The 24,852-nt window shown below is 40.2% G+C and overlaps 1 protein-coding gene across 3 annotated transcripts in view; it reads left to right on the top strand.

Moving 5' to 3' along the window:
* Nucleotides 1–23,846, top strand: part of SLC17A1 (solute carrier family 17 member 1) — a 45,060-nt gene extending 21,214 nt beyond the window's left edge. The window contains exons 8-14 of one of the 3 annotated variants that reach the window (XM_044260189.1): nt 327–445; nt 570–731; nt 1,697–1,829; nt 1,921–2,068; nt 11,258–11,348; nt 16,857–16,996; nt 23,562–23,846. In XM_044260189.1, the coding sequence (XP_044116124.1) occupies nt 327–445; nt 570–731; nt 1,697–1,829; nt 1,921–2,068; nt 11,258–11,348; nt 16,857–16,994 (791 nt within the window). In that variant the 3' untranslated portion in view covers nt 16,995–16,996; nt 23,562–23,846. Of the gene's footprint in view, nt 1–326; nt 446–569; nt 732–1,696; nt 1,830–1,920; nt 2,069–11,257; nt 11,349–16,856; nt 16,997–23,375 lie in introns of all 3 variants that reach the window. The other 2 variants (XM_044260193.1, XM_044260183.1) reach the window with 2 other exon arrangements.
* The last annotated feature ends 1,006 nt before the right edge of the window (nt 23,847–24,852 follow it).

Raw genomic sequence — 24,852 nt, 5'->3', positions numbered from 1 at the left:
GCTGTGCCACATTCTCACAGTGGAAACACACTGGGAAACTAAAAAGATGAAGGCCTAAGAGCAGGGAGTCCCACTATGATGACTGAAGGGATACAGAGTCTTGAACAGGAGAGGCTAGAGAGCTTCCCACACTCTCTGCAAAACTCGCAGTGTAAGCAGAGGCAACTGCAGATCCAGAGAGGACTGTCAAAAACATAAGCCTTGTTGCAAAGTTCTAAAGAAGAGGAGGTCCAGGTTCTCTGATTGATAATGACAAATGCCAATTTGGGAAAGAAACTTACTACAGACAGAAGCAATTTCGATTCTAACCTGTCCTGCTTTGATAGGTGCTTGTGGCTGTGCCCTAAGTCTTCTCTGGTTTGTTCTGTTCTATGACGACCCAAAGGACCACCCATGTATAAGCATCAGTGAGAAGGAATACATCTTGTCCTCCCTCAGCCAGCAGGTAGAACACAGATGCTCCACTGTGGTATCTCCCAGATTCTGTGACGAATGAAACCATGTTCCCACTTGTCCTAATGTGCTAACAGTTAAACAGGGTTTGTTTTTTGTTTTTGTTTTGCTTCCAGGTCAGCTCAAGGACACAGTCTCTGCCGATCAAAGCTATGATTAAGTCTCTCCCAGTCTGGGCCATTGCTTTAGGTTCCTTTGCTTTTCACTGGACAAATAACATCATGGTTTTTTACACTCCAACATTTATCAACTCCAAGCTTCGTGTGAATATAAAAGAAGTAAGTCAACCTGTGTTCTCTTTTTAACTTTATGAAGGACTCTGCTCATTTCTTTGTTTCTTATGACTCTAATCCAAGCTCTTGCTCGCCCCTACACTGTTTAGCTGTATTGGAAACTCAATTCTTTCCAATTCTTACGTTAACTTTTCCCAGAACAAAGGGCTTAGGCACAGTATCTGGCCCTTCCACAACAGACACACTCATGTTCCCACAGGTTCCCTACCTCCCATTCACTGCATGATCACTCTAATTAGTATTAGTTAAGGCTCAACACCATCATTCCCTACAGAGACTAGGATCCTTCCATGACATCCTTCCCAGCTCACAACCAATCTATTTCCTGGGATAAGGCAACAAGTCCTGATTTGAGAACCCATGACTCAGGTTTTGCTCTGAAAGGATGGGCACTCTCATTGCTTGTCTGACTTGGAAAACCACTCTTCCCTGAATATTATGTTCAAGGCCATAATAACCAAAAAGACCCCTCTAGAAATGGAATGCCCAAAGTGCCATGCATTAGCCAACCTCCAGTAACCCAGCCTGAGGGCCAAGTGCTCTCTGATTCAGTGTTACTCTTCATGAGATCATGGATGGTTTGAAAGGATTCACAGCAGTGGTTCAAAACAAGCACCAGACGAATGTCTGTAATCGCTGTCATTACTAGCTCTACCCCCTTGCCTAGCGCCTGCATTCCCCATTCCCGACTATAGTCTTCCGATCTTGATGCTCCAGTACTTTCAGGTGCTGTGACACTAGGGAAGAGAACACCGGACAGACTCTGACAACGCTTCCTGACCCCAGAACTGTTTTCCTCTTTCTTATGAGTGCTGTGGCCCCAAGTGGGAATCCTGAGGTTGCACTTTGATGGCTGCTTGTACGGCAATTACAAATTTTCAGTACTTAATTTTAGTGTCGGGTTGACTCTACCTATCATACTCACCCTCATATTAACGTTTACTTCCCAGAACGGGATGCTGTCAGCCCTCCCCTCTTTGTTTGCCTGGAGCTTTGGTATCCTAGCAGGTCACCTGACAGACTTCTTCCTGTCCAAGAATATTCTCCGCTTAGTTACCATCCGGAAACTCTTCAACACACTAGGTAAGGAACAGCCGGGATGTTCAAGCACCTTGCGGCCCATTGCCCAGTCTTTGGGATGCCCCTAACTGTGGGGTCTGAATTCCCTCCCCAGGACTTCTCCTGCCTCCCTTCTTCAGCATGTGCCTGCTCTACTGGAGTTTCAGCTTCTCTAGCATTACTGTCTTCCTGATACTTGCCAGTTCAACAGGAGCCTTCTGCATGGCCGGAGTACTCATAAATGGCTTGGATATTGCTCCCAGGTAGGGTTTTACAAATCTCTTTCCTGCACCTAAGCTCTCGAGAGTGTTTTAAGAATACAACTATTCCTTGTTTGTGGCCAGCAGGCCAAAATGCTTCCAGAAGTAGCATCAATATAGTTCATTCATATAGTGTAAGTAATCATTAGATACCTAATGATAATATTAATGTTTGCAACTCATGCACACACACGTGTGTGTGTGTGTGTGTGTGTGTGTGCGCGCACGTATAGTATAGCCCAGTGATGCAGAGCACAGATTCTAAAGTCAGAAGGCCCAGTTTAATAACAGCATGACCACTCTCAAACAAATTACTTACCTGCTCTGGGCCTGTTCCACACCTCTAAAATGGGAATGATAAGGGAATGCTTACCTCATAGAGTTATTAGAGGGTGAAATAAGTTAATTTCGGTCAAGTACACAGAATAGTGCCTGGCCCATAGCAAACACTGTATATGGGGTACCTGCTTCCCATTGCCCTTGTACTGAATGCATGTTTATATATTATAACTCTTCATGACAACCCACCAGGGTTGGGTTAAGGAAACTGAAGGTCAGATACTTGTCAGCCTAAGATCTTACCACTGGTTTGGGATCTTACCTGGGAGTTTAATCCAGATCTGTCTGCAAAGATCTCTTGCTTTTACTGGGATGCTTTTTTTTTTTTTTTTAAAGATACACTAAGTGGGGTGCCTGGGTGACTCAGTCATTAAGCTTCTGCCTTTGACTCAGGTCATGATTCCAGAATCCTGGGATCGAGGCCCACATGAGGCTCCCTGCCCAGCAGGAAGCCTGCTTCTCCCTCTCCTACTTCCCATGCTTATTTTCCCTCTCTCTCTCTGTGTCTCTCTCTGTCAAACAAACAAATAAATAATCCTAAAAAAAAAAAAAAAAAAAAAGATGCACCAAGTGTGACTGATGGAAGCAGCCCGGCCATTTGCATAACTCTGGGGGCACTGTTTACATTATGCTTTATGGGACTAGTAGTCCTGGAGAACAAGGATCCAGTAGGAACAGAATTCTCTGAAGTTTAGCAAAGCAGTGGCCGTGGGGTAGAGAGGTGAAATCAACAATGAATAATCTACTTATCTTGATTCTTATAAAGAGTCTTGTTCATTACATCTACACGAGGTGAGTGCCAGAGTAATGAGGACATGAGCTCACTTGTTTGGTTCAGTTCCAAGACCCTCTTTAAAATGCCCACTGCTATTCCGATTACTTGGAATTATGTCAAAATATAATAAGGATTATTTGATACAGAAAGCACAGTGTCAACTGAGCCATATGCAGTTTGAAATCAAGAATGTATTCAGAAGGGCGCCTGAGTGGCGCAGTGGGTTAAGCCGCTGCCTTTGGCTCAGGTCATGATCCCAGGGTGCGGGGATGGAGCCCTGCATCAGGCTCTCTGCTCAGCAGGGAGCCTGCTTCCTCCTCTCTCTCTCTCTGCCTGCCTCTCTGCCTACTTGTGATCTCTCTCTGTCAAATAAATAAATAAATAAATCTTTAAAAAAAAAAAAGAATGTATTCAGAAATAGGGGCGCCTGGGTGGTGCAATCGGTTAAGCACCCGACTCTTGGTTTTGGCTCAGGTCATGATCTCAGGGTACTGGGATCGAGGCCCATGTGGGGCTCTATGATCAGTGCCGAGTCTGCTTGAGATTCTCTCTCCCTCTCTCTCTGCCCCTCCTGCTCATGCTCTCTCTCTCTAAAACAAATAAACACATCTTTAAAAAAATAAAGAATGTATACAGAAATAGGGAAAGGAAATTACAAGTAGCTAGGATTTACAGAGTACTTTTTATGTGCCTGTCATGCCCCAGTGTAAATGAGGTATCACCCACATAGTATGGGTGGGGAAGCAAAAGACCAAGAAAAGAATTTATGTAAATCACACAGCAATAAACACTGAGCACTATGTATGTCTGCTTCTGTGGCTGACTAGCTGTACTCCCTCCATCAACAGGGCTATTTGCTAGCATCTGGTCAGTAGGATGTGAAATCATCTCAACCAGCAATGGCTTGAATTATACAGGGCTTGGTCTGAGTTGCATCATTCCAATGGACCCAAATTCTCTATCAGCTAGGTAATTTTGTAGTCAGAGATACTACAAAGATAAGATACAAACTGGAAAAAATTCTTAGTCTCTTAAGCTAGGTCATCCTCAATCTTTAGGGCATATGTGTGTTATAGATCAACCATACCTATTTGTGTTGCTTAAACTATTGTTTATTAATGGGATGGAGACCAAACTTATTTAATCAAGACATGTTCCTAATCATATACCTCCCTTGCCTATTACAAACAGCTCCCTTAGAGAATAAATTTCTAATTTGTTTTCTCAGGGAAATTCAGTCTTTGTTAGAACTAAAGAGTCTGTCAGGGATTACATAGGTTGGAGCTTACAAAGGTCTGGAAGGAAAAAGAAACACACATGTGATTTTATGAAGATATTGTTTGAGAAATAAGATTGAGGGAGACAGAGACCCAAGAATGGAGTGGCTGCCATCACTTTGGTGGGCAGTAAGAGTAGAAAAGCACAGAGAACTCTGAAGAGTTCTGTAATGAAGAAGAACCTGTCACTGCCTTGACTTTCTTAAATGGAGGCTCCAAAAAGACTAATTGCTTTTCATTATTTTTAACTGATTGGATGGATTGTACACCCTTGAATTTCCCTCCATAGTAGAGTTCAGACATCAGAATCTTATTTGGGCTCTACTAAATCATAGTATGCCAAAATATAAAATCAATAAAAATTGATTGTCAATAAAATTGAAAGTCTACTTTAATGGTTATTTAAACTTTCAAAATGTCTCTTAGCATGGACTCTTGCTGCTGAAGGATAAGCCAATTTTGAGATCATTATTGTCCAGAAAATTATTCTTCATTAGAACAACCTTTGTTTTCACTCTCCACATCACATACCTACCGTTTGAGGACTGAATGGTATGAGGATTGGACCATAAAATGTTACAACCTACTCTCAGATCAGAAGAACTGCTCTACCCTATGGATGAGTAATGGTTTTCAGAGAAATTGTCAAGGCACTCAGGCTTCTTGACACTGAGGATTCTGTTTATTTCTCCAACTACGGAATGAAAATAAAATTTCATAGTAGTAGTAGTAAAATTGCTAAAACTAGAAAGGCAGGGAGGGAGAAATAGAGATCTCTTAAACATAGCCATATGCAAAAGGCACATTGCTTTCAAAGAAGAAATAATAAGACTGGGAGTTGCCTTCTCAAGAGGAAAAAAATGAAAGCTAGAAGCCAATCTCTAATATGAAAAAAAGAAAATCACCATTAGTTAGAGGTCTATATCCAGCAAAAAGTTCCTTCAAGAATTAAGGTAATATAAAAATATTTTCAGGAAAATTGTGGGAATTCATCAGCAAAGACCTCCAATGAAAACTTGTTAAATGGGAATTCTTTGGACAGAGGCAAAATAATCACAGATAAAGCATAGAAATTTAGGAACAAATAAAAACAGATGGAGAGGAAAAAAAATAGAGTAAATCTAATAATTACTGAATTCACAAAAAGAAAAACAATACCTCATAGGATACAAAATATATGTAAATTAAAATGACAGTAAAAAACACAAAAGATGAGATGATATAAATATGTGTCCTGAGGCGCTTTCATTAATGGGAATTTATAAAAATATTAAGTTATGTTAAACTAAAATATATCAAGAATACATGTATTAATCTCTAGGGTAACTATTGAAGGTTAGTAAAAGTGCAAAGGAAATGATACTTTAAAAAAACAAAAAGAAATCAAGAACATTGTTTAAAAAGGAGCATAAAATAGGTGGAAAAAAACAAATGAGGATCATTTTAAGTCAAATATATCAGGAAAACATAAAATATAAAAGGACTATATCTTCCAAATTTTGAGTTAATCTGAATGGAAATAAAAGCAAAAACAAAATGTAGCAGATTATAAACAAACTAAAGGAAAACAGATCAGCCAATCTAGACTTTAAGGCAAGATGCATTACTAGAAAGAAAGAATTTTTTAAGAATGACTTTAATTCACTAGAAGATGTAATATTCTAAATTTCTATGCACCTAGCATTTTACAACTGCAAAGCAAAATTTGAGAAAACTGTTCAACTTCTACATAGGATTGGGCAGCTGAGGATGACTGACATTCCAGCTGGGAAAAATCTGAAAAGACCAAATAAAATGCCAAAAAGTAGGGGTGCCTGGCTGGCTCCCTCAATGTAGTGTATGACTCTTGATCTCAAGATTGTTCAAGATCAAGGTTTTAGCCCCACACTGGTTATAAAGATTACTTAAAAAATTTTTAAAATAAAATAAAATAGCCAAACTATTCACTAAAATTCATCAGGTAACATCCAAGGCCTATAAGACCAAAGAAACAAGAGGATAGCACCTCTAAGGTGAGCTGACCATTCTCACCACTCTTCCCTGGAGTCATTTGACAAAACGCTGGTAATCCAGGTTTGGCCCGGACAAGCCTGCTGCTCTGGATGGAGAAATTATGAAGCATTTGGGTTGCACAGGGCTGGAGTGATAACGCTGAAAATTAAGGGAGCTTAAACATAAAGTCAATTTCTTTCTTAGAGACAGTTACTGAATTCTGAAGTTCAATGGGGCAAGTGGCCAAACAAACAAACAAACCCCACAAAACCAAACTAAGCTAAGACCATGAGAAGTATGGCAGAATTTCCTATACTGTATATACCAAGGAGACAAGAACTACCAACCCCTGGAGGGAACCGGTTGGATATACTGAGCACTCCATTAACAACATGGAAGACAATACCTAAGCAACTGGGGGGAAGGGTAACTACAGGTTTTGAGTCTTATCAATACTGAAACCTGGCCTCATCTCAGTTCATTCACTAATTAGATTAAAGTGATCCATTCCCTCCCCTCCAAGTCTATTTATTAGAGAAAAGAGTGAATCTTCTCTTACAAAGCGTAACACATTTTTTTTAATTTTTTATTTTTTATAAACATATAATATATTTTTATCCCCAGGGGTACAGGTCTGTGAATCACCAGGTTTACACACTTCACACCACTCACCATAGCACATATGTCCCCAATGTCCATAACCCCACCCCTCTTCTCCCAACCCCCTTCCCCCCAGCAACCCTCAGTTTGTTTTGTGAGATTAAGAGTCACTTATTGTCAGCATAACACATTCTTGAAGTCTCTATACGTCTTATTAAAAATGTCCTGCATTTAATAAAAATTACTAGGCAAGACAAGGGATAGGGCCATGTGGTCAATAACTACAAAATGCATTAGAAATAGTCCTACAACTGAAACAGATTTAAAGTTATCAGGAAGAAAAACTTTGAAATATCTATGATTAATATACCCAGGAAACCAGGGGAAAAACTGAAGAAATGAGAAGAAAAGATAAAGAACTTGACCAGTATTAGAATCTATAAAAACAATCAAATGGAAGTTCTAGAACTGAAAAAAATAAAATATCTGAAACTGAGATCTTAAATAGATTTAATGACAAATTAGCCACAAGAGAAGATACGATTGGTAAATAGAAAGACATATCATAAAGAAATATCTAAATTGAAATACACAGGAAAAAAAACAAAAGAGCATAGCAGAAATGTGGAATGAAGTAAAAAGGCTAACAAATTTGTACTTGAGTCTCAGAAGGAAAAGAAAGATAAAATGTAACATAAGCAATATTTTAAGAGAAAACCGCCCCAAATAATGCAAAAGTAATGAGACAGTAAACCACACATACGCAAAGCTCTGTAAATTTTTAAAAACATGATGAAATGTAAATTATAATATACAATATATAAGTACATATAATACAAAATATATAACATATGTTAATATATAACATATACAATATATAATATATACACACATATACATACACACACACACACACACACACGTATATATAGTAGGAATGCTAAAAACCAAAGACAAAAAAATCTTAAAAAGGAACTAGGGCAAAAAGGCATGTCACTTTCAAGTAGCAATAATATGCCTGACATCTAACGTTTCAATAGAAACCAAGAAAACCATAAAATAATGATACGAACTCTACAACATGCTAAAAAATAAATAAATGTCAACCTAGAATTTTATGCCTAGTAAAAATATACTTCAAAATCAAAGCAAAATAAAAATGTTTTCCAACAGAGAAACTGTCACTAGTGGATCTTCACTAAAAGAGATACTAAAAGAAAATGTTTGGGTAAAAAGAAATCCCTACTGAAATCTGAATATAATAGAAGGACTGAGGAGCAATTAGGGAAGGTGAATATGTGTGTAATTACAGAGACTATTGATCTGTAAAAACAACAGAGAGTAACTTGTGAGTTGAAATGCATATCAAAACAAATTGCCTTAAGGAACTAAAATACAGGATGAAATAATGCAAAGAGCAGAAGGGAGATAAACAGAAATGTTAAAATATTAAAATCTTAAAAATGTTCTAAGCTCTGAAATAGAGAAAATACTAAAAATATAATTCATAATAAACTTAAGTAAAAAGTACTTGTTATAACATCTTCAATGCTTGAAAAGAACAGTTGAAATAATAGAAGGAAACCATAGAAGGAAAAATAAAATGGATGAATCTTGAAGAAAAAATGGCATATGAGAAAGTTCAAAAAGAAAGTAGTGAACCGATAATCACAAGTATATCAGTAATTATATTAACTTAATATAGATGAAATACTCTAAGTATCAAGATTGTCAAAGTCAAAAATAAAGGAAATTCTGCTTATGCTGCAAATAAAAGACACACATTAAACATGAGGATATAGCAAGGATGCAATGAAAGAATACAAAGAAGTATTCCAAGCAAACATTAACCAAGAGAAACCTGCAATAACTATGTTAGTATCTGAAAAAAAAGGAATACTACTAGAAATAAAGGGTGTTAATTCATAATGGTGGAGAGAAAAATATCAGAATTATATGTTTGAATCCAGTAACACAGCTTTAATTTATGTTCATTATGAATTGACAGAACTCAAAGAACTAGACAAATTTACAATGTAGGAAGAACTTTTCATAACCTCTTTCAAAAGACTGGACAAAAACAGGTAGACAAAATCAGTAAGGATATGGATGACTAGAAAAGCAACAAAAATGAACAGAGTTGACCTGATTGACATATGTGGAAGACCACAGTTCCCTCAACAAGGAGAGGATTTACGTTATTTTCACTTGTCTATGGGACAGTTGTTGACATTGGTGATATGCTGGGTCACAGAGCAAGCTGCAATGGATTTAAAACGCTTGAAATTATTCAGAATATATTCTTTGATCACAGTGAACTAAGGTTGCCATCAAAAGCAAAAGATACATAACCCCCATTGCTTTGAGACTAATACTTCAGTCAAAGGAATCACAATTGGAATAAGAAAATACTTGACTAAATCATGATGATGTAGAACATTTCAAAGCATATGGAATGCTTTTAAAATCATGCCCAGAGAGAAATGTATAGCTTTAAACATATGTATTGAAAAGCAGTTAAGTCTTAAAATCAATAATCGTGTTTCTTATCTCAAGTAGCTAGAAAAACAGCAAATTAACCCTTCCCCCAAATTATGAAGATCAGGACAAAAAATTATACATAAAACTATCAATGTCAAAAGTTGGTTATTTGGAAAATAATAAAAGTAATGAAATAATGAAAACTGATTAAGAAGAAGAGGGGTACCTGGGTGGCTCAGTGGGTTAAGCCTCTGCCTTAGGCTCAGGTCATGATCCCAGGGTGCTGGGATCGAGCCCCGCATTGGGCCTCCCTTCCACCCTCTTTTTGCCTAACTTTCTGCCTGCTTGTGATCTCTGTCAAATAAATAAAATCTTTAAAAAAAAAAAAAAAAAGAAAGAAAGAAAAGAAAAGTAGAGAAAAATTATCAGTATCAGTAATGACAGAGTATATTATGGTAAGCTTAGAGTATGAAAAAGAAATAACAGACTATTATGAGCAACTTCCTGCTAGTAAGTCTGACAATTTAGATGAAACTGAAATGTCCATCAACACACATATACACAGTCATAAATATAACTTTTAATATTTTTATGGGGAAAGGGGCTCATGAAGGCAAATGTGACAGAGGCTCACAAAAGGCATATGTAGCCCAATTCCCACAAAAACCCTAGGGGTCCTATTGCTAAAATGAAAAGGGGAACTATAAATTCTGGGGACAACTGGTGGTTTCTGTACCAATCTACATCTGTCATTGCTAATAACCATAAATGTTCTTCTTTATACATTAGAACACACTCTCCAGCTCTCCCTAAAAATCAGATCAAATTTCCACCCAGTGACCTCATACAACTCAACATGCAGGGATTCTCAGTCCGTATGTCATGCCTCTCTGATTAAGGGACAGAGAAACTAATAGACAAACTATTACCTCCCATACTTAATAGGTAAAGGCAGAATAGGAATAAAATAGACCTAGGGAAATGAAATGAACAGAACAAAACAAAACAAAAAACCCTTACTCTTGGAAGAAAAGGAAACAGAACCTTTAATGGTAAAATCTGTTGAACAGGAAAGGCAAAGACTGCCCCCCACCCCTACCCCGCGTGCCTGGAGAGAACTAATCTCTTGGTAAGACAGAGATTCTGCTTTCCAAAAAGCACCTCCTTGTTCTCTATGGCTGATGGATTTGGCCCTTACTCTATTGATCATTTTCCCTGGTTTTTCCTGCTTTCTGCTGAGCTGGGTTTGGGTACCCAGGACTGGCCACGGACAGCTGCTTGGACACTAAGCTTCCAGCTTCCTCATCCATGTACTGGGAGCAATCACTGTGACCAGTAGCTCTGGGACTGTGGGAAGAGACTGGGTGAACAGTGTCCTTCCCTTCTGTACTGACTCTAAACCAGTTCCTATCACCAGTAAACATCACCTTGATTTTCTCAACTGGATTCACAGATTTCCTAATTGTGCTGGCTTTCACTCCACTAGGCTCTCACTCTCTCAATTTCTGAATCATTTTTACTGTTAAAGCCAACCTTTCTAACTTTGTACTGAAACAAGAAGGTTACCTCCATACACATCATTTTTCAACATTTTAATGGAATTTGAGAAGGGATGCAAAATTCAGGAAATCAATAGTTACCACTCTTAAACCTCATTTTGTTAGGTTGGCTTTTCCTGCAGCATGTGTCTGACTTTATATCTGTGTCTTGTCGTTCTTTTTTGCATAGTTATTATGGATTTCTTAAAGGAATTACAACTTTAATTGGGATGATAGGAGGACTAACTTCTTCTACTCTGTGCGGCGTGATCCTTAATCAGGTAAGAAAGCTCCAGGCATGGGTGGTTGCTTTTCTAATATCACTTATATAGAGAAAGAAAGCAATATACACACAAACAATTGTAGATGTGACATCAGCAGGAGATGAATAATGAGATATTCGCTCACATTAACCTTAGTCAGATCAGGCATCCCTCCAAATCTATAGATAATGTAATTTCTTTCTCATTGTATATCAAGTAGTTGTGCTGGGAACATTTTAGTCATTGGTCTTGGGAACAGAAATGAACCTCTGTGATTTTTTAACAATGAGCGTGTGTCTTGATCCAAACAGGAATTTGGCTAGGTGAATGGTAACGTAAGTAACAAGATACAGTTTTGTTAGAAAAGGAATGAAAAATCAGGAGCAAATAGAATTAGAGATCAAAAGCAACCCTTCTCTAAAGGAGCACTGGGTATGGTGCATAAACAATGAATCTTGGAACATTGAAAAAATAAAATAAAATTTAAAAAAATAAATAAAAAGTAAGCAAAGGCAAAAGAAAGAAAGAAAGAAAGAAAGAAAGAAAGAAAGAAAGGTCAACTTGTGTTTCAACAAGTATCCTAGACAAGGTTACCTGAAATCCTTCTCTTAAGGATATTAAAATGCCCTAACAAATTGAAACAATCATTTTCAGTGCATACCTGACCTTGAAAAAGATGTAGAAGAATATTTCAGAGATGAAAAACGAAGGAAGAGCTTGATCCCAGAGAGGTCAAAGCCCAATGAAGCCCTGTGCTCTTCCGGGTGCAATGACCCTTGCTGGGCGAGCTGTCACTTCAGCTGCGATGAACAAACCAAGAATAAGAGATAATATCCCCAAACCACTCATAAGACAAAAACACAAAAAAGTCAGATTGAAAATGCTGGCAAAAATCTGTAATCACAAAGGACTACATCCTCACTTCATAGTACCATGTAGCTTACAGGCAAACTTGGTTTATTTGGAGGAAAAGCTATAAGCTGAGAAGTAGCAATATCTACAAAATTCTTCCAATGCTCCTTATCCCATGACTTGGGCCAAGGAGAGATGGTTTGCATTCACCACAGCCAAATTTCCTAAAGAAGGGCACCTGCCACCATCAGGTTCTATGTACTCATGGTCTCGGAAAGGCAGGAAAGTCACTATAACCATGGAATCCCCCTGGTCCAAGAGACCAGGCTGATTTCTCCTCCTCAGTATCGGGCCCACTCAGCCTGTTCTTCCATTTAATTCACTGGGATGTGCTGAGTGAACTTCCAAAAGTTGTGAGATGAGCTAACTTCTCTGCTGACTTCCACAAGGTGGGAGGAAATATACCTCCAGATGGTCCAAAATTATCTCTGTCCAGTAAGGAAATTTGTCTGTCTCAGCCTCAGCTTCAAAGGGAGAGGAAAAACCAAATAAAGACTATTCTGGACATCTGGAACAATGAACTAATTTTCACAAAGGTTTAAGGCCCAAATTCAAACTCTATTTTCAACACTGTAAGCCCAGCATTGAATTTCGAGTAGTTCGCAGAGGTCTAGTAGAAGAGTTTTCTGGAGAAACTCACCCTAAATTCATACTCTAGGGTTTTCTCAAGCATTAAGGTTCAGTGAGAATGATTTTACAGTCAATCAAATATCAACAAACACGTGAAGAAAGAAGGTGTCATGTGAGAGAAGAATAAAAGAACCTTAGCATCAGATCCTCAGAGTTATTGGAAATCTTTGCAGATGTTTAAAGCCAAAAAGAGGATTGCAAATATAAATAAGAGGCATAAGATCTGACAAAGAACTGAATCTAACCTCTGGCAATTAAAAATAGAAAAATCGAAATAAAAAATTTCATATGAAATACAGCTAACAAGAGAATTAGTGAAATTTCTGATTCCACTGATAAGCGTAAGTAATTTGGGCCAATTCTCTTAGTAAAAGCCATTTACAAGGTTGGGAAAATGTTGAGAGTCTTCTGCGAAGCTTCAGAGAACCAGAGAGATGAAAACTTTAACAGGCAAGATGTAGGAGAAGCCAGGAACTAAAAACAATTAGGCAAAAGACTACGGGGTATTTTCCACTGGGCTGAGGAAAGCAGATTTTTTGGCAGCTTTTGAGGACCTGCCAAACACGAGGACCCTGATATATTAACTCTTGTTTTATCCTGAGACCTTCCAAGAGTTGCATGGAAGGAGTAAAGGTGAAGAGAAATACACCAGTCCTCACACAGCCTGCTCTGAGTTGTTTGGGCAGACCGGAACATAGCCAACTTGACCTTAAAGGGCTTCAGACTTACCAGAGGAGTCTGAGGAAGCCATCAAAAACAGCACTTTCGGGCAAAGGCGTCACCAACCCGACTGTCCCTAGAAATGGTTTAAGTGCAATCTCCTGCACACAACAAAAGATAACCAGGCACGTGAAAGAGACACAGCAAAAGCTGGGGAAACTGGCAGAACAAAGAGCAAACAACAGTGGCAGGAGAACAGGGCCCCCAAAGACAACTGGTACCACCAGCTCGCATACATTGCACAGGGAAGGATAAGTGAAGCTTGGAAGTTTCTGTAGGAGGCTCCGACTACAGGAAGTCACATAGAATACGTGAGGGAAAAAGGACTAAAACTGAAGTTTAAAAATGGAAAACTGTACAAACAAAATTAGGAATTCACTGGATGAATCAGACAGACACAGCAGCACTGCTAACAATGCCGAACCCCAGCAGCCGAAACTACGGATATGGGGGTCTGTCGTTCTCAGCCGGTAGATCCATCTCCAGTCAGCCGGGCTAACTGGGGACAGCCCGTCTTCTAAGCACTCCCTGTGGCTAAGCAGAGCAGAGGTGCCTGGGTGGCTCATTTTTTTTGGAGACGTAGATTAAAAGCTAAGAACATTAAGAACAACTCTATGCTAAAAATCTGGGAAAACTGATATATTCGTATATAAATGAACATATATGAACATACAAATACATTCATATTCCTAAAAATATGTGTGCATTCAAATTTATATATAAAATATGTGTGTATTCAAATCTCAACTCCACTACTTATGAGGTATGAGACCCCAGAAACATTTCTCTAAGTCCTGGTGTCTCCAGCTATAAATGGCAAAAATGACACAGAAACCTCATGGGGCTTAGGGGCTTACCAAATCAGATCATGGCTGCAAGTGCCAGATGCTCATGTATTCAACCCATAACAGAAATTAATATCATTATTTGTATACCCTTTTAAATGTTGTCTATCTAACACAATTGGTCAAGAAAAGTAAGTTACAGGTATATACAATGCAAATGCAGAAGAACAAAGTTACATTATGTACAGAGAACAAACTGTCGGGGGTGGGGAGGGGAATCAAAGTTAGATATTACATCATATAAATATCTAAACCACAGTATCAACCAATATTACAAAATACCTATGGGGGAAAAACACTGAAAATTGTGGAAACTCCATATGAAGAAAACTGCACACCTTTTAAAGCAACACAGTAAAACTATATGAAGAGGGAGGCATATTAAGTTTTTATGCTGGAGCTCAGGTCCAAATACACACACACACACACACACACACACACACACACACAATGAATTCTATTAACTTAAAGCTTTTGAAAACTTTATTATTTATCATTAAATTTCTGGGCACATCTTGGTCCTTTTCTTCACTTTCTGTTTGCCAATGACTTGTCAAGCTTGGCATGTTTTAATTAGAGAAATCGCTATAATTAAATATATTTAATGCCTTAGCTGAAGGAAACATATTGTTTTACCTTTTCAAAGTCTACTCTTAATTTCATTTTATTTTTCCAATTTTAATTTTCTTTTTGAAAGAGAGAGCAAGTAGGAGTGGAGAGGGGCAGAGGGAGAGGGAGAGAGAGAATCTTAAGCAGGCTCCACAGCCAGCATGGAGCCATTTGTGGGGCTTGATCTCACAACCCTGAGATCATGACCTGAGCAGAAATCAAGAGTCAGACTAAGTTTGACAGACTAAGGTTGAGCCACCCAGGCACCTCTACTCTTAATTATATTTTAAATAAAACTGATGATGATTTGATCAAGTTCCAAAAAAATACATTCTGTATGATAAAGCTTCATTTCAAACCAGAGGAGATGGATTTATTTTTTTAAAAAACATAGTGGGAAGCCCACTTGTAGAAAAATGTAATTATATCTTATTTATATAAAAATACAATTATACTCTGACCCCAAAAATTAATTCTAGATGGTAAAAAATTTAAGTGAAGAAAGGAAACAAAGAAGATACTAAAGTAAAACAAGACTTAGTAATTAGATAAACTTTGGGTTGGACATCCTTCAAAAGCTTGGGACCAGACACTTAAACCCAATCACGATGCATTATACATTTAACTACATAAAATTTAATCTGGGCTGATAAAAAAGGTAAAAAGCAAAATGGTAAACAAATCTCAAACATAATTAAAATTCAATGTCATCTTTGAATATAGATGCAAAATGAAATAAATCACCAGTGTATAGACTCTACCAGCCTATGACACCATGATTAACTAAGGCATTGTCTAGGAAAGTAAAAGTGACTCAGTATTACAAAATCTATTAATGAAACTGATCATACTAGTAGGCTTAAAGAGAAAATGTTATATATAAAGAAAAGGTATTTGATAAATTTTATGCAAAAGCATTGATGGTTATGTAATTAACTACCAAGATATTCAGATTTATAGCTTCAAAAAGTGAAAAACAATTTAAATGTAAAGAAATAAGTGATGTTTTATAAATTTTATAAATCTAAACTCTGGATTACTAATCAGTCATAAAGGTTATGATATAGCCAAATATTTCTTGATACGCAAACATGTTTATATTTCTAGATAAAAAATCAATGCATTTCTGGCTTCAGCACTATGTACATTATAATGTTAATTTTTTTAAGATTTTATTTATTTATTTGTCAGAGAGAGTGAGCATAGGCAGACAGAGAGACTGGCAGGCAGAGGCAGAGGGAGAAGCAGGCTCCCTGCCAAGCAAGGAGCCCAATGTGGGACTCGATCCCAGGATGCTGGGATCATGACCTGAGCCAAAGGCAGCCACTTAACCAACTGAGCCGCTTAACCAACACCAGGCGTCCCTATGATGTTATTTTTTATACACGAAAAATTATATGTACACGGACATAAATCAAAAAGTAGGACGACAGAGGGTATCTTGGTGGCTTGGTTGGCTAGGCATCTGACTCTTGATTTCAACTCAGGTCATGATGTCAGGGTCCTGGAATCAGAGCCCCATATCTGGCTCTGAGCTCAGTGAAGAGCTGGCTTGTCCCTCTCTCTCTGCTCCTCCCCCCACCCACATGTTCCCTCTCTCTCTCAAATACATCTTTTTTAAAAATAGAAAGATAAATGGTAGTTATCTTTGTAGAGTGAAATCATCAATTTTTTGCTCCTTATAAGTGTGTTTTTCCATGTCTATTAAGCGACCTGTGTTGAACCTATACTATTTTTAAATTATACTAGAATTGTTACAACATACCTCAAGCCCATTAATTTATAATCACTTTGCACTATAATCCCTCAGGATCCAGAATCTGCCTGGTTTAAAATTTTCTTCCTGATGGCAGTCATTAACGGGATATGCCTACTTTTTTGTCTCGTATTTGGAAAAGCAGAAATTCAGGACTGGGCTAAAGATAGACAAGAACACACACGCCTCTGAAGGTAAGCAGTGATCAGCTTGAGGTCAGATTTTGAAACTGGGGGTGCAGGATAGGGTGGGATTTAGGGTGATAGGGTGCTAAGGTGGGGAAAAGCTCAGATTTGGGGGAAGAAGGGGACCATGTCAAGTCTAAAACTCTCTGGTGTCCTGATGGGACATTCAGCCCCAAGGAGGTGCCGCTCTGGGATTCTGGGGAGAGAGTGGGTCCAGGATATAGAAATTTGGGAGTCAGGGCCTCTCTAACATTAAGGGTGAGAAGGACAAGGGGACGCTTTTGAGGGGATGGGAAGGACACTTGATGGAGCAGGAAGAACATTTGAAGAAATGTGCTAGCTCAGAAAAGAAGTGAAAAAGGTGCACCTGAGCACCCCTGGCAAACACTACCAAGGGAGCAAACTGCATGAGGTCTGAGAATCTACCCATGGATTTGACCCTGACTAGAATGAATAATGGAAACAAAGGGTCCATCAAAGGTCGAAAGAGAATCCAGTATTGTGCCTTGCTTCCTGAAACTCTGTCTGTGGTAAATAAAGAGTAGACGTGTGTCTTTGTAGGATTATCTCAGCGAATACAGAAATAAGAATTGGTCTTGGTAGAACATCCTCAGTTTGCAAACTCCAGGGAATGAAGGGATCTAGGTTTTGCGAATCAACAGCTGTTAACATCACAGAGAGAGATTCAGACATACTGTGTACATCCTGATGAGAGAACTGCCACCACCAAGGTCTTTCTGTGAACACCAACTGGGTACAATCAAGCCGGTAAAGACAGCTACTGTTTTGTAAGAAATACACCACGGAATGCAGGAGGACATGAACTAAATCCTAGGGACAGGGGGCGCGTGCGTGGCTCAGATGGTTAAGCACCTGTCTTCACGTCAGGAAGTGATCGCAAATTCTGTGTTTGTGCCGGTTCCGGATTCTCTGGCACAGACGCTCACCTCTGAATTCCACCTTTCTGCGTCATTTCACGTAATACATGTTTCTTACAAATATTTCACCCACTCTGAGAGCTGCCTCTTTTGCAGGGTTTCAGCCAACAGCTTAAACTTTTGTTACCCTTACAGACTGCATTTTCCGTCATGAGATTCTCTGTCCCCTTCAAGCAGTGTCCTCCGTATCTCTGCGGTCCTCCCACGCCTGCCCCCTGGCCAGCCGCTAGTAACTCCGGTCTGCGGTATATTTGAAATGCTTGTTGTGTTTCCAGGCTCTGGTGAAATCTTTGAAAATGCCCCCATTTTTCATCAGCAGGCACTGGTGAACACACCGGGCTTTTCTAGTAACTTCTCTCCCGCGGGACTGCGTTGGCCTCACTTTGTAATTTCCCCCACAGCTCCCCGGGGGCAATTTCCTGTCTCTTGCTTACCTTGGTGGCCTTTCAGGGAGCGGGGGTCTCTCGGGAGGCGTCTCCCTTGGCCTCCCGCTCTGAGTCTGGGGGCACTGAGAGGGGAATGGAAGGTTTCTTCAACAACCTGCGTGCTTAACAGTTTGCAGCATCGGCGGTGGGGCCCGGGCCCAGGCGGACACGTTGTTCCGGTTGGTCTACCTTAGCCGCGCGTCTTGATTGGAGAAGCTGCGGGGCAAACCGGAAAGGGCGGAGTCTTAGTCACGCGTCTCCCCCCCCCCCTCCAGCCCAGAGCGCATGCGGCCAAAGGGCCTGGGCCGCTGAATGGCAGGCGTCAGGGGGGTGTCCCGTGCGCGCTGACTAAGCCCCGCAGCCCTCGCTCGGTCCCGACTCCCTCTCTAGCCAACACCCCAGGAAGGAGCCGAGCTCAGAAGTCCGGCAGGCAGCTGTGAGTTGGCTGTCACCTTCTCTTTGGGTCCTTGTCTCGAAATTAGCAAATAGCCCTTGTAGGTTCTGGCGGGAGGTGGCTCCCTGGTTTTCCTCGTTTCCTCTGTTGAAGTTGCCTTTTTAGGGGGTTGGGGAATGTGCACCGTTGGAAGACAGCACAGAACTTTAGATACTGTGGGTACTGCGGGGTGAGCCTTGTCAGTGAGGCTCTCCCGTAGTCTACATAACAAAAAACTGGGCTAGAGAGTTTGCCCCTGAAAAGGCAGAGTTCTGTGCGCCTGGAATCTTCTAGAGTTTCGCACGTTATGTGTTGTCGATATGCACGGATTTTATTGGACCGGTAGATTGCGGTGAAGGTATTGGGGTTTGTAAACAGAAGTAGGAGGTACAGTTTTGCAGCTGTCTCTGAAGCCGGGGACAAAGTGAAGCCACTGGAGGGACAGAAAAGGCTCCCCTCGCCAGGGCACTCATGGGTGAACTCGGTCCTGTGGCTTCTCCCTCTGACACTGTCAGCCACCTGGCGTGTCGCCCAGCAGGATACCAAGGACAGTTGGCAGAGTTTAAGCTCCTACAAGCTTTTTGCTTTGACTTTTCTTTCCTTTTTTTTTTTTTTTTAAATTTTAATACCAGTCGAGTTAGCATCGAGGTTGTATTAGTTTCAGGTGTACAAAGGGTGATTGCAGGCTTCTCTGTATTACTCCCACAAGCTTTGGAAATCGCTGTGTCAGCCAATTAGGGCAGCCCCCCACCCCCACCCCCCGCCCCTTGCCACCATCCAGGAGTCAGAGCTCACACAGAGGGGAAAGCAGTAGCGGGGAAAGAAGAGTTCCTGGGGATTCATGGTTTCTTTACCGTCTTTACTTCATCTACAGATGTTAAGTGGACAGCTGAAGTAGGGATTTGGATTTGTTTCCCAAGCCAGTGAGTTTTAACCACGTCATTTTTTAAAAAAAATACTTCACATTTGTTCCTCTGACTTAAAATACCAACTTTTGGTAAAATAAACTTCTATGTATTTATATGTGTTTCTGGGCTTAATATATAGTTTAAGATCTGTTGCTACTGGGACTTGTTGGGTAATATATTGATGGGTCAAAATTTATAATATATGTAAATACAAGACCAATCAAACATTTTTCATTTGTATTTTTGAAGATGATACTGTGTAATATCAGCTGTTTATTCTCCTGGGAAAGTTTATAATCATTGGGCCATTTTAATAAAGATTGAACTGCAGTATTTAAATGGCACCAAATTGCAATTTAATTGCATTAGAGTGCACTAAATCTGTTCGGGAGAAACTAAGTTCCTTGTACCATCACATTCTCCCCTAAGAGTGCATAGTGAGACCCCTCCACCCCATGATGAATATGGGTTCAGTTTTTGAGTCCAGTGCTGCACTTTGCTACCTGTACTTCGTATACATTTCTTAACAAAATTTTATTTATATTTCCTGAATGTGTTTTTTATTTATTGTAATTTCTTACATATTTGGGCTGGGATGTAGGGAAGGTATTGTTTGAATATATTTATTTTTTAACTGAAAATTTAACCTGTAGCTAAGCTATCTCCTTTGGATGGTTTGGGAGTTAATTCTCTAGTTTCTAGGTACATAATCATGTCCTTTACAAATAATAATAATAATAATAATTTTCTTTCCTTCCTTTGGATATTTTATCTTTTTTTCCCCCCTTCTGGACTCATGGCCCTTAGAATTTCCAGAACAAATTTAAATAATGGGTTATTGTTAGTATTCTTTTATTCTTTATGCCTTTAAATGCATATACTCTAGTTTTATTCTTTTTTCAGTATTTTATTTATTTATTTGAGAGAGAGAGTGAGCATGAGCAGGAGGAGGGGCAGAGGGAGCAGGAGAAGCAGGCTCCACACTGAGTAGGGAGCCCAACGTGGGGCTTGATCTCAGGTCCATGAGATCATGACTTGAGCCAAAGACAGACACTTAACTCACTAAGCCACCCAGGTGCCGCTTCTAGTTTTACTCTAAGAAGTCAGTTGTTTATTTTTATCTATGTAATTTTTTATGAAGAATAATTGACATGCAATGTTGTATTTTAGGTATAAAACGTATGATTCCAAAAAAATGTAGTGACTTGATATATATTTACATTACGAAATGGTCATGGCATAGTTGCGATCTGTCTCCATACAAAATTGTTACAATATTATTCTTATATTCCCTATATAGTACATTATATCCCTCTGTCTTATTTATTTTATAACCGGAAGATCGTCCCTCTGAATTCCATTTACCTGTTCGTCCATCCCTCCACCCTCCTTCCCTCTGGCAACCATCACTTGTTCTCCGTATCTCTGAATCTGGTTCTGTTTTGTGTTGTTGGTTGGCTTGTTCTGTTTTTCAGATTCCACAAATATGTGAAATCATTTGGTGTTTGTCTTTCTCAGCCTGACTTAATTTCAATTAGTGTCTTGCTCCATCCCCATTGTTACAAATGACAAGATTTCATTCTTTTTTATAGCTGAGTAATATCCTGTTGTATAAATATGCCATATCTTCTTTATCCATTTGTCTATCAATGGACATTTGGGCTGCCTCCATATCTTGGCTGTTGTAAATAATGCTACAAATCATAAGGATGCATGTGTCTTTTTGAATTGGTGTTTTCATTTTCTTCAGGTAAATCCCTCAAGATAGAATTGCTGGAGTCTGTGATAGTTCTATTTTTTGTTTGCTTGTTTGTTTATTTATTTTGTTTTATTTGTTTGTTTTGCATGGACCCCAGCATGGGGCCTGAACTCATGACTCTGAGATCAAGACCTGAGCTGATTAAGAGTCAGATACCCAACTAACTGAGTCACCCAGGCACCCCTATGATAGTTCTGTTTTAATTTTTTGAGGGACCACTGTACTGTTTTCAAAGCTGTACTGTTTTTGTAGAGACTGCGCCAATTTGCATTTCCACCGACAATGCATGAGGCTCTTTTCCCATCCACATTCTTTTCGGTATCTGTTGTCTCTTATCTTTTTGATCATAGCCATTCTGACCGTTATGTACCACGTTGTAGTTTTGTTTTGCATTTCCCTGATGAGCAGTGATGTTGAACATCTTTTCATGTGTCTCCTGGCCATCTGGATGTCTTTAGAGAAATGTCTGTTCAGATCCTCTGCCTGTTTTTTAATTGGATTGATAGTTTTTTAAAAAACATACTGCATTGTATGAGTTCTTCATGTATTTTAGGTGTTCACTTCTTATCAGATATGTCTTTTGTGAATATCTTCTACTCAGTAGGTTGCCTCTTTTGTTTTGTTGGTAGTTTTCTTCACTATGTAAAAGCTTTTTAGTGTGATATCTCCTATTTGTTTATTTTTGCTTTTGTTTCCCTTGCCTGAGGAGACAGATTTTAAAAAATGCATATTGCTAAGACTGATGACAGAGAAGATTTGCCTGTGTCTTTTTCTAGAAATGCTATGGTTTTAGATCTTACATTTAAGTCTTTAATCTATTTTGAATTTATTTTGCATATGGGATAAGAAAGTGGTCCAGGTTCATTGTTCTGCATGTAGCTGTCCAGTTTTCCCAGCACCATTTATTGAGGTGACGGTCTTTTCCCCATTGTGTATTCTTCCCTGCTTTCTTTCCCATGCTCTGACACATTACCCTGGGGCACCCCTCCTGGACCATGGAAACCCTCTTCATCTCTCTTGGGTGCTGACATCCTACCCTAATATCCAAGATGAACAAAGCTAGATGCTATTTAGAGTGGTAAGGACAGATTTTAATCAGTCATATACTGTTACAAAAAGCAAATGAGTCTAGAGAGATCCAAACTCAAATTTTTATTCGTACAGAGGTGAGGGGCATTTTAAAGGGAGGACAAGGGAATAAGGAGAGGGGAGAAGTAGGGGCTTAGGAGAGTCAGACCGGTGAAGAATTACAGAAAGCAGGAAGGGGGTTGGCCCACGGGAGGGTCACCTGGGATGGCTAACTGGTGCTCATGGACGCTGGCCTTCCTCACCTGCGTCACTTCCAGACCCTGTGCCAGGCTGTCAGCCAACGCAGACATGGTCCACACCCCTGGTCAGGCTTCAGCACGTTATGCCAGGCTGTCCTGTCCCAACAGTCCTGACCTCCCGTGGCCTCCAACACTCCTCATCCCGGCCTGCTGGGCAGCCCTGGACTCATCTGTCAGGCGGAGGAAGTATGTGTGTAGAGCACTTGCCCTTTCTGGATTTTGTAACCAGGTGAAGCTGGGTTGCAGTCTGGTCTTCCAGTCGGCCTGGGCTCCGGCAGTTTGTTCTTTGAAAGGACGGGGGTGCATCTGAGCAGGACCAGAGTGTGTGGGGGCACACATGGAAGTCTTCGTTTCACAAAATAGGCATTTACCAAAGTACAATATGCATTTTTTGTGCCTTATTGTTGCTGTAAATAACACATATTCGTATTAATAAGAGAGGGCAGCAGTATCAGATGGCTTCAGCTGCAAAGCCCAAGCTGCCCAATGTTTCCGGACACCGCAGAGACAGGGAACGGGAGGGATGGTCTCGTGTTGTGTGCCTGGACTTAGCACGATGCTGGAATCATTCACCAGTCATACTTGTTTTTATGTCAGGAGGAGAACAGAGTAGCACATGCCTGGGATAAACTGTCATCAGCACAAGGAAGATAGCTGGAGAAAAATACGCTTGACCAGACTGGTGCTTTGAACTGTTCTGAAAGCTTTCCTTTATCCGCCGGGACTCACCCGTGACATTTGTGTGCACTTTTTTCTTTCTCTACAAAACTTCGTGTAAAGCAGAACCCTGGGAGAGCCTGGGACTGACCTCCTCACTGAAGGGAAGAGGGACCAGCACCGGAGCTGGGACTGAGGGGCAGTACGCGGCCCAAGGAAGACGATGGCGTGCACCTTCCTAGGATGTCCCCCGCCACACACACCCCGTGTGCATCTCTTTTGTACCATATATTGTTTGTACCAGCTAGCAGGTCTGAATTTTAAATGTGGATTTTTTTCGTCTTCCACTCCACATTCTTTGCTTTATAAATGATTGCTGAGTCAACCAATAAACAAGTGCAAGAAAAACAATTTTATTCTAAGATTTTCTGAAAGACCTTTTCCCTACTCTTCAGCCTTCAGTCCTCTGTGTTGTCAATGTGTGGGTCAGTGGGAAGTCTGACAGGTTTCTGTACTTTAAGTGAGCCATTTGGGGGAAGCTGTACTCATCAGGCCCTGGGGAGGAATCAAACTTGTTTCCAGAAGCAATGAAAAGTAATAGATGAGGAAAAAACAGAAGAGTCCACCGAAGGAAAGGAGCAGAATTACACGCCAACAGGGGTCGTTCAGAAACAAGTACGAGCCTCTGCCCTGATGGGCGAACCCCATGATCCTTGCTGCTGAGGGCCTGGGGTTTGCTCTGTGATTGTTGGAGACGTGGAATGGAGAGAACCAGTCTCTCAGTCTCAACACCAGATGGGATAAGGGAGGGATTTGGTAGGTTTAGATAATTCTATGTTCTGAAAAACAAAGGATATTAAAGAAGAATTGGGTACTTTACCTTCTCACCCATTTATTCCCTAACTGGTCCTCCACACCACCACAGGCCATGCACTGAGGCACACAGTGAACACTTACACACTCAATACACACACACACACACACACACAAATGTATTGCTACTGTGTGCAAGACAAAGTTGTTGTTGTGTTTAAGACATTACAAAGTAGTATGTGTCATGGTTCCCGCAATTCCAGAGTCTGCAGTCAGATGTGGTGGAGGGAACTGTCCTAATGAACCGGGGCGGGGGGGGGGGAGGGGAGGGAAGAACTAGGGGAGGTGTTGGAGGAGCCCTGAAGGCAGGACGCAGAGCCAGCTGTGAGAGAGCAGGAGAGGCCCTCACGCATCCCCAGTCGTCCATCCGAATGGGCTTCGGGCCCAGGTCCCTCCCGAACTCTCAGCCTTCTCAAGAACTGCACTCGTGTGTGTTCTTTTCAAGAGTCCGTTTCATTTCTCCCCCAGCTTTGAACCATGCTCGCTTTCCGCTCCCTTCCTGCTACACTCCTTTTTGAAACACGTCTCTCTTCCTTCTCTGAGC

Source organism: Neovison vison, chromosome 1, assembly GCF_020171115.1.
Source record: "Neovison vison isolate M4711 chromosome 1, ASM_NN_V1, whole genome shotgun sequence".
In the NCBI taxonomy this organism is placed as follows: Eukaryota; Metazoa; Chordata; class Mammalia; order Carnivora; family Mustelidae; genus Neogale; species Neogale vison.
The sequence above is the reverse complement of the archived record's forward strand: the minus strand, read 5'-3'. Positions and strand labels throughout refer to the sequence as shown.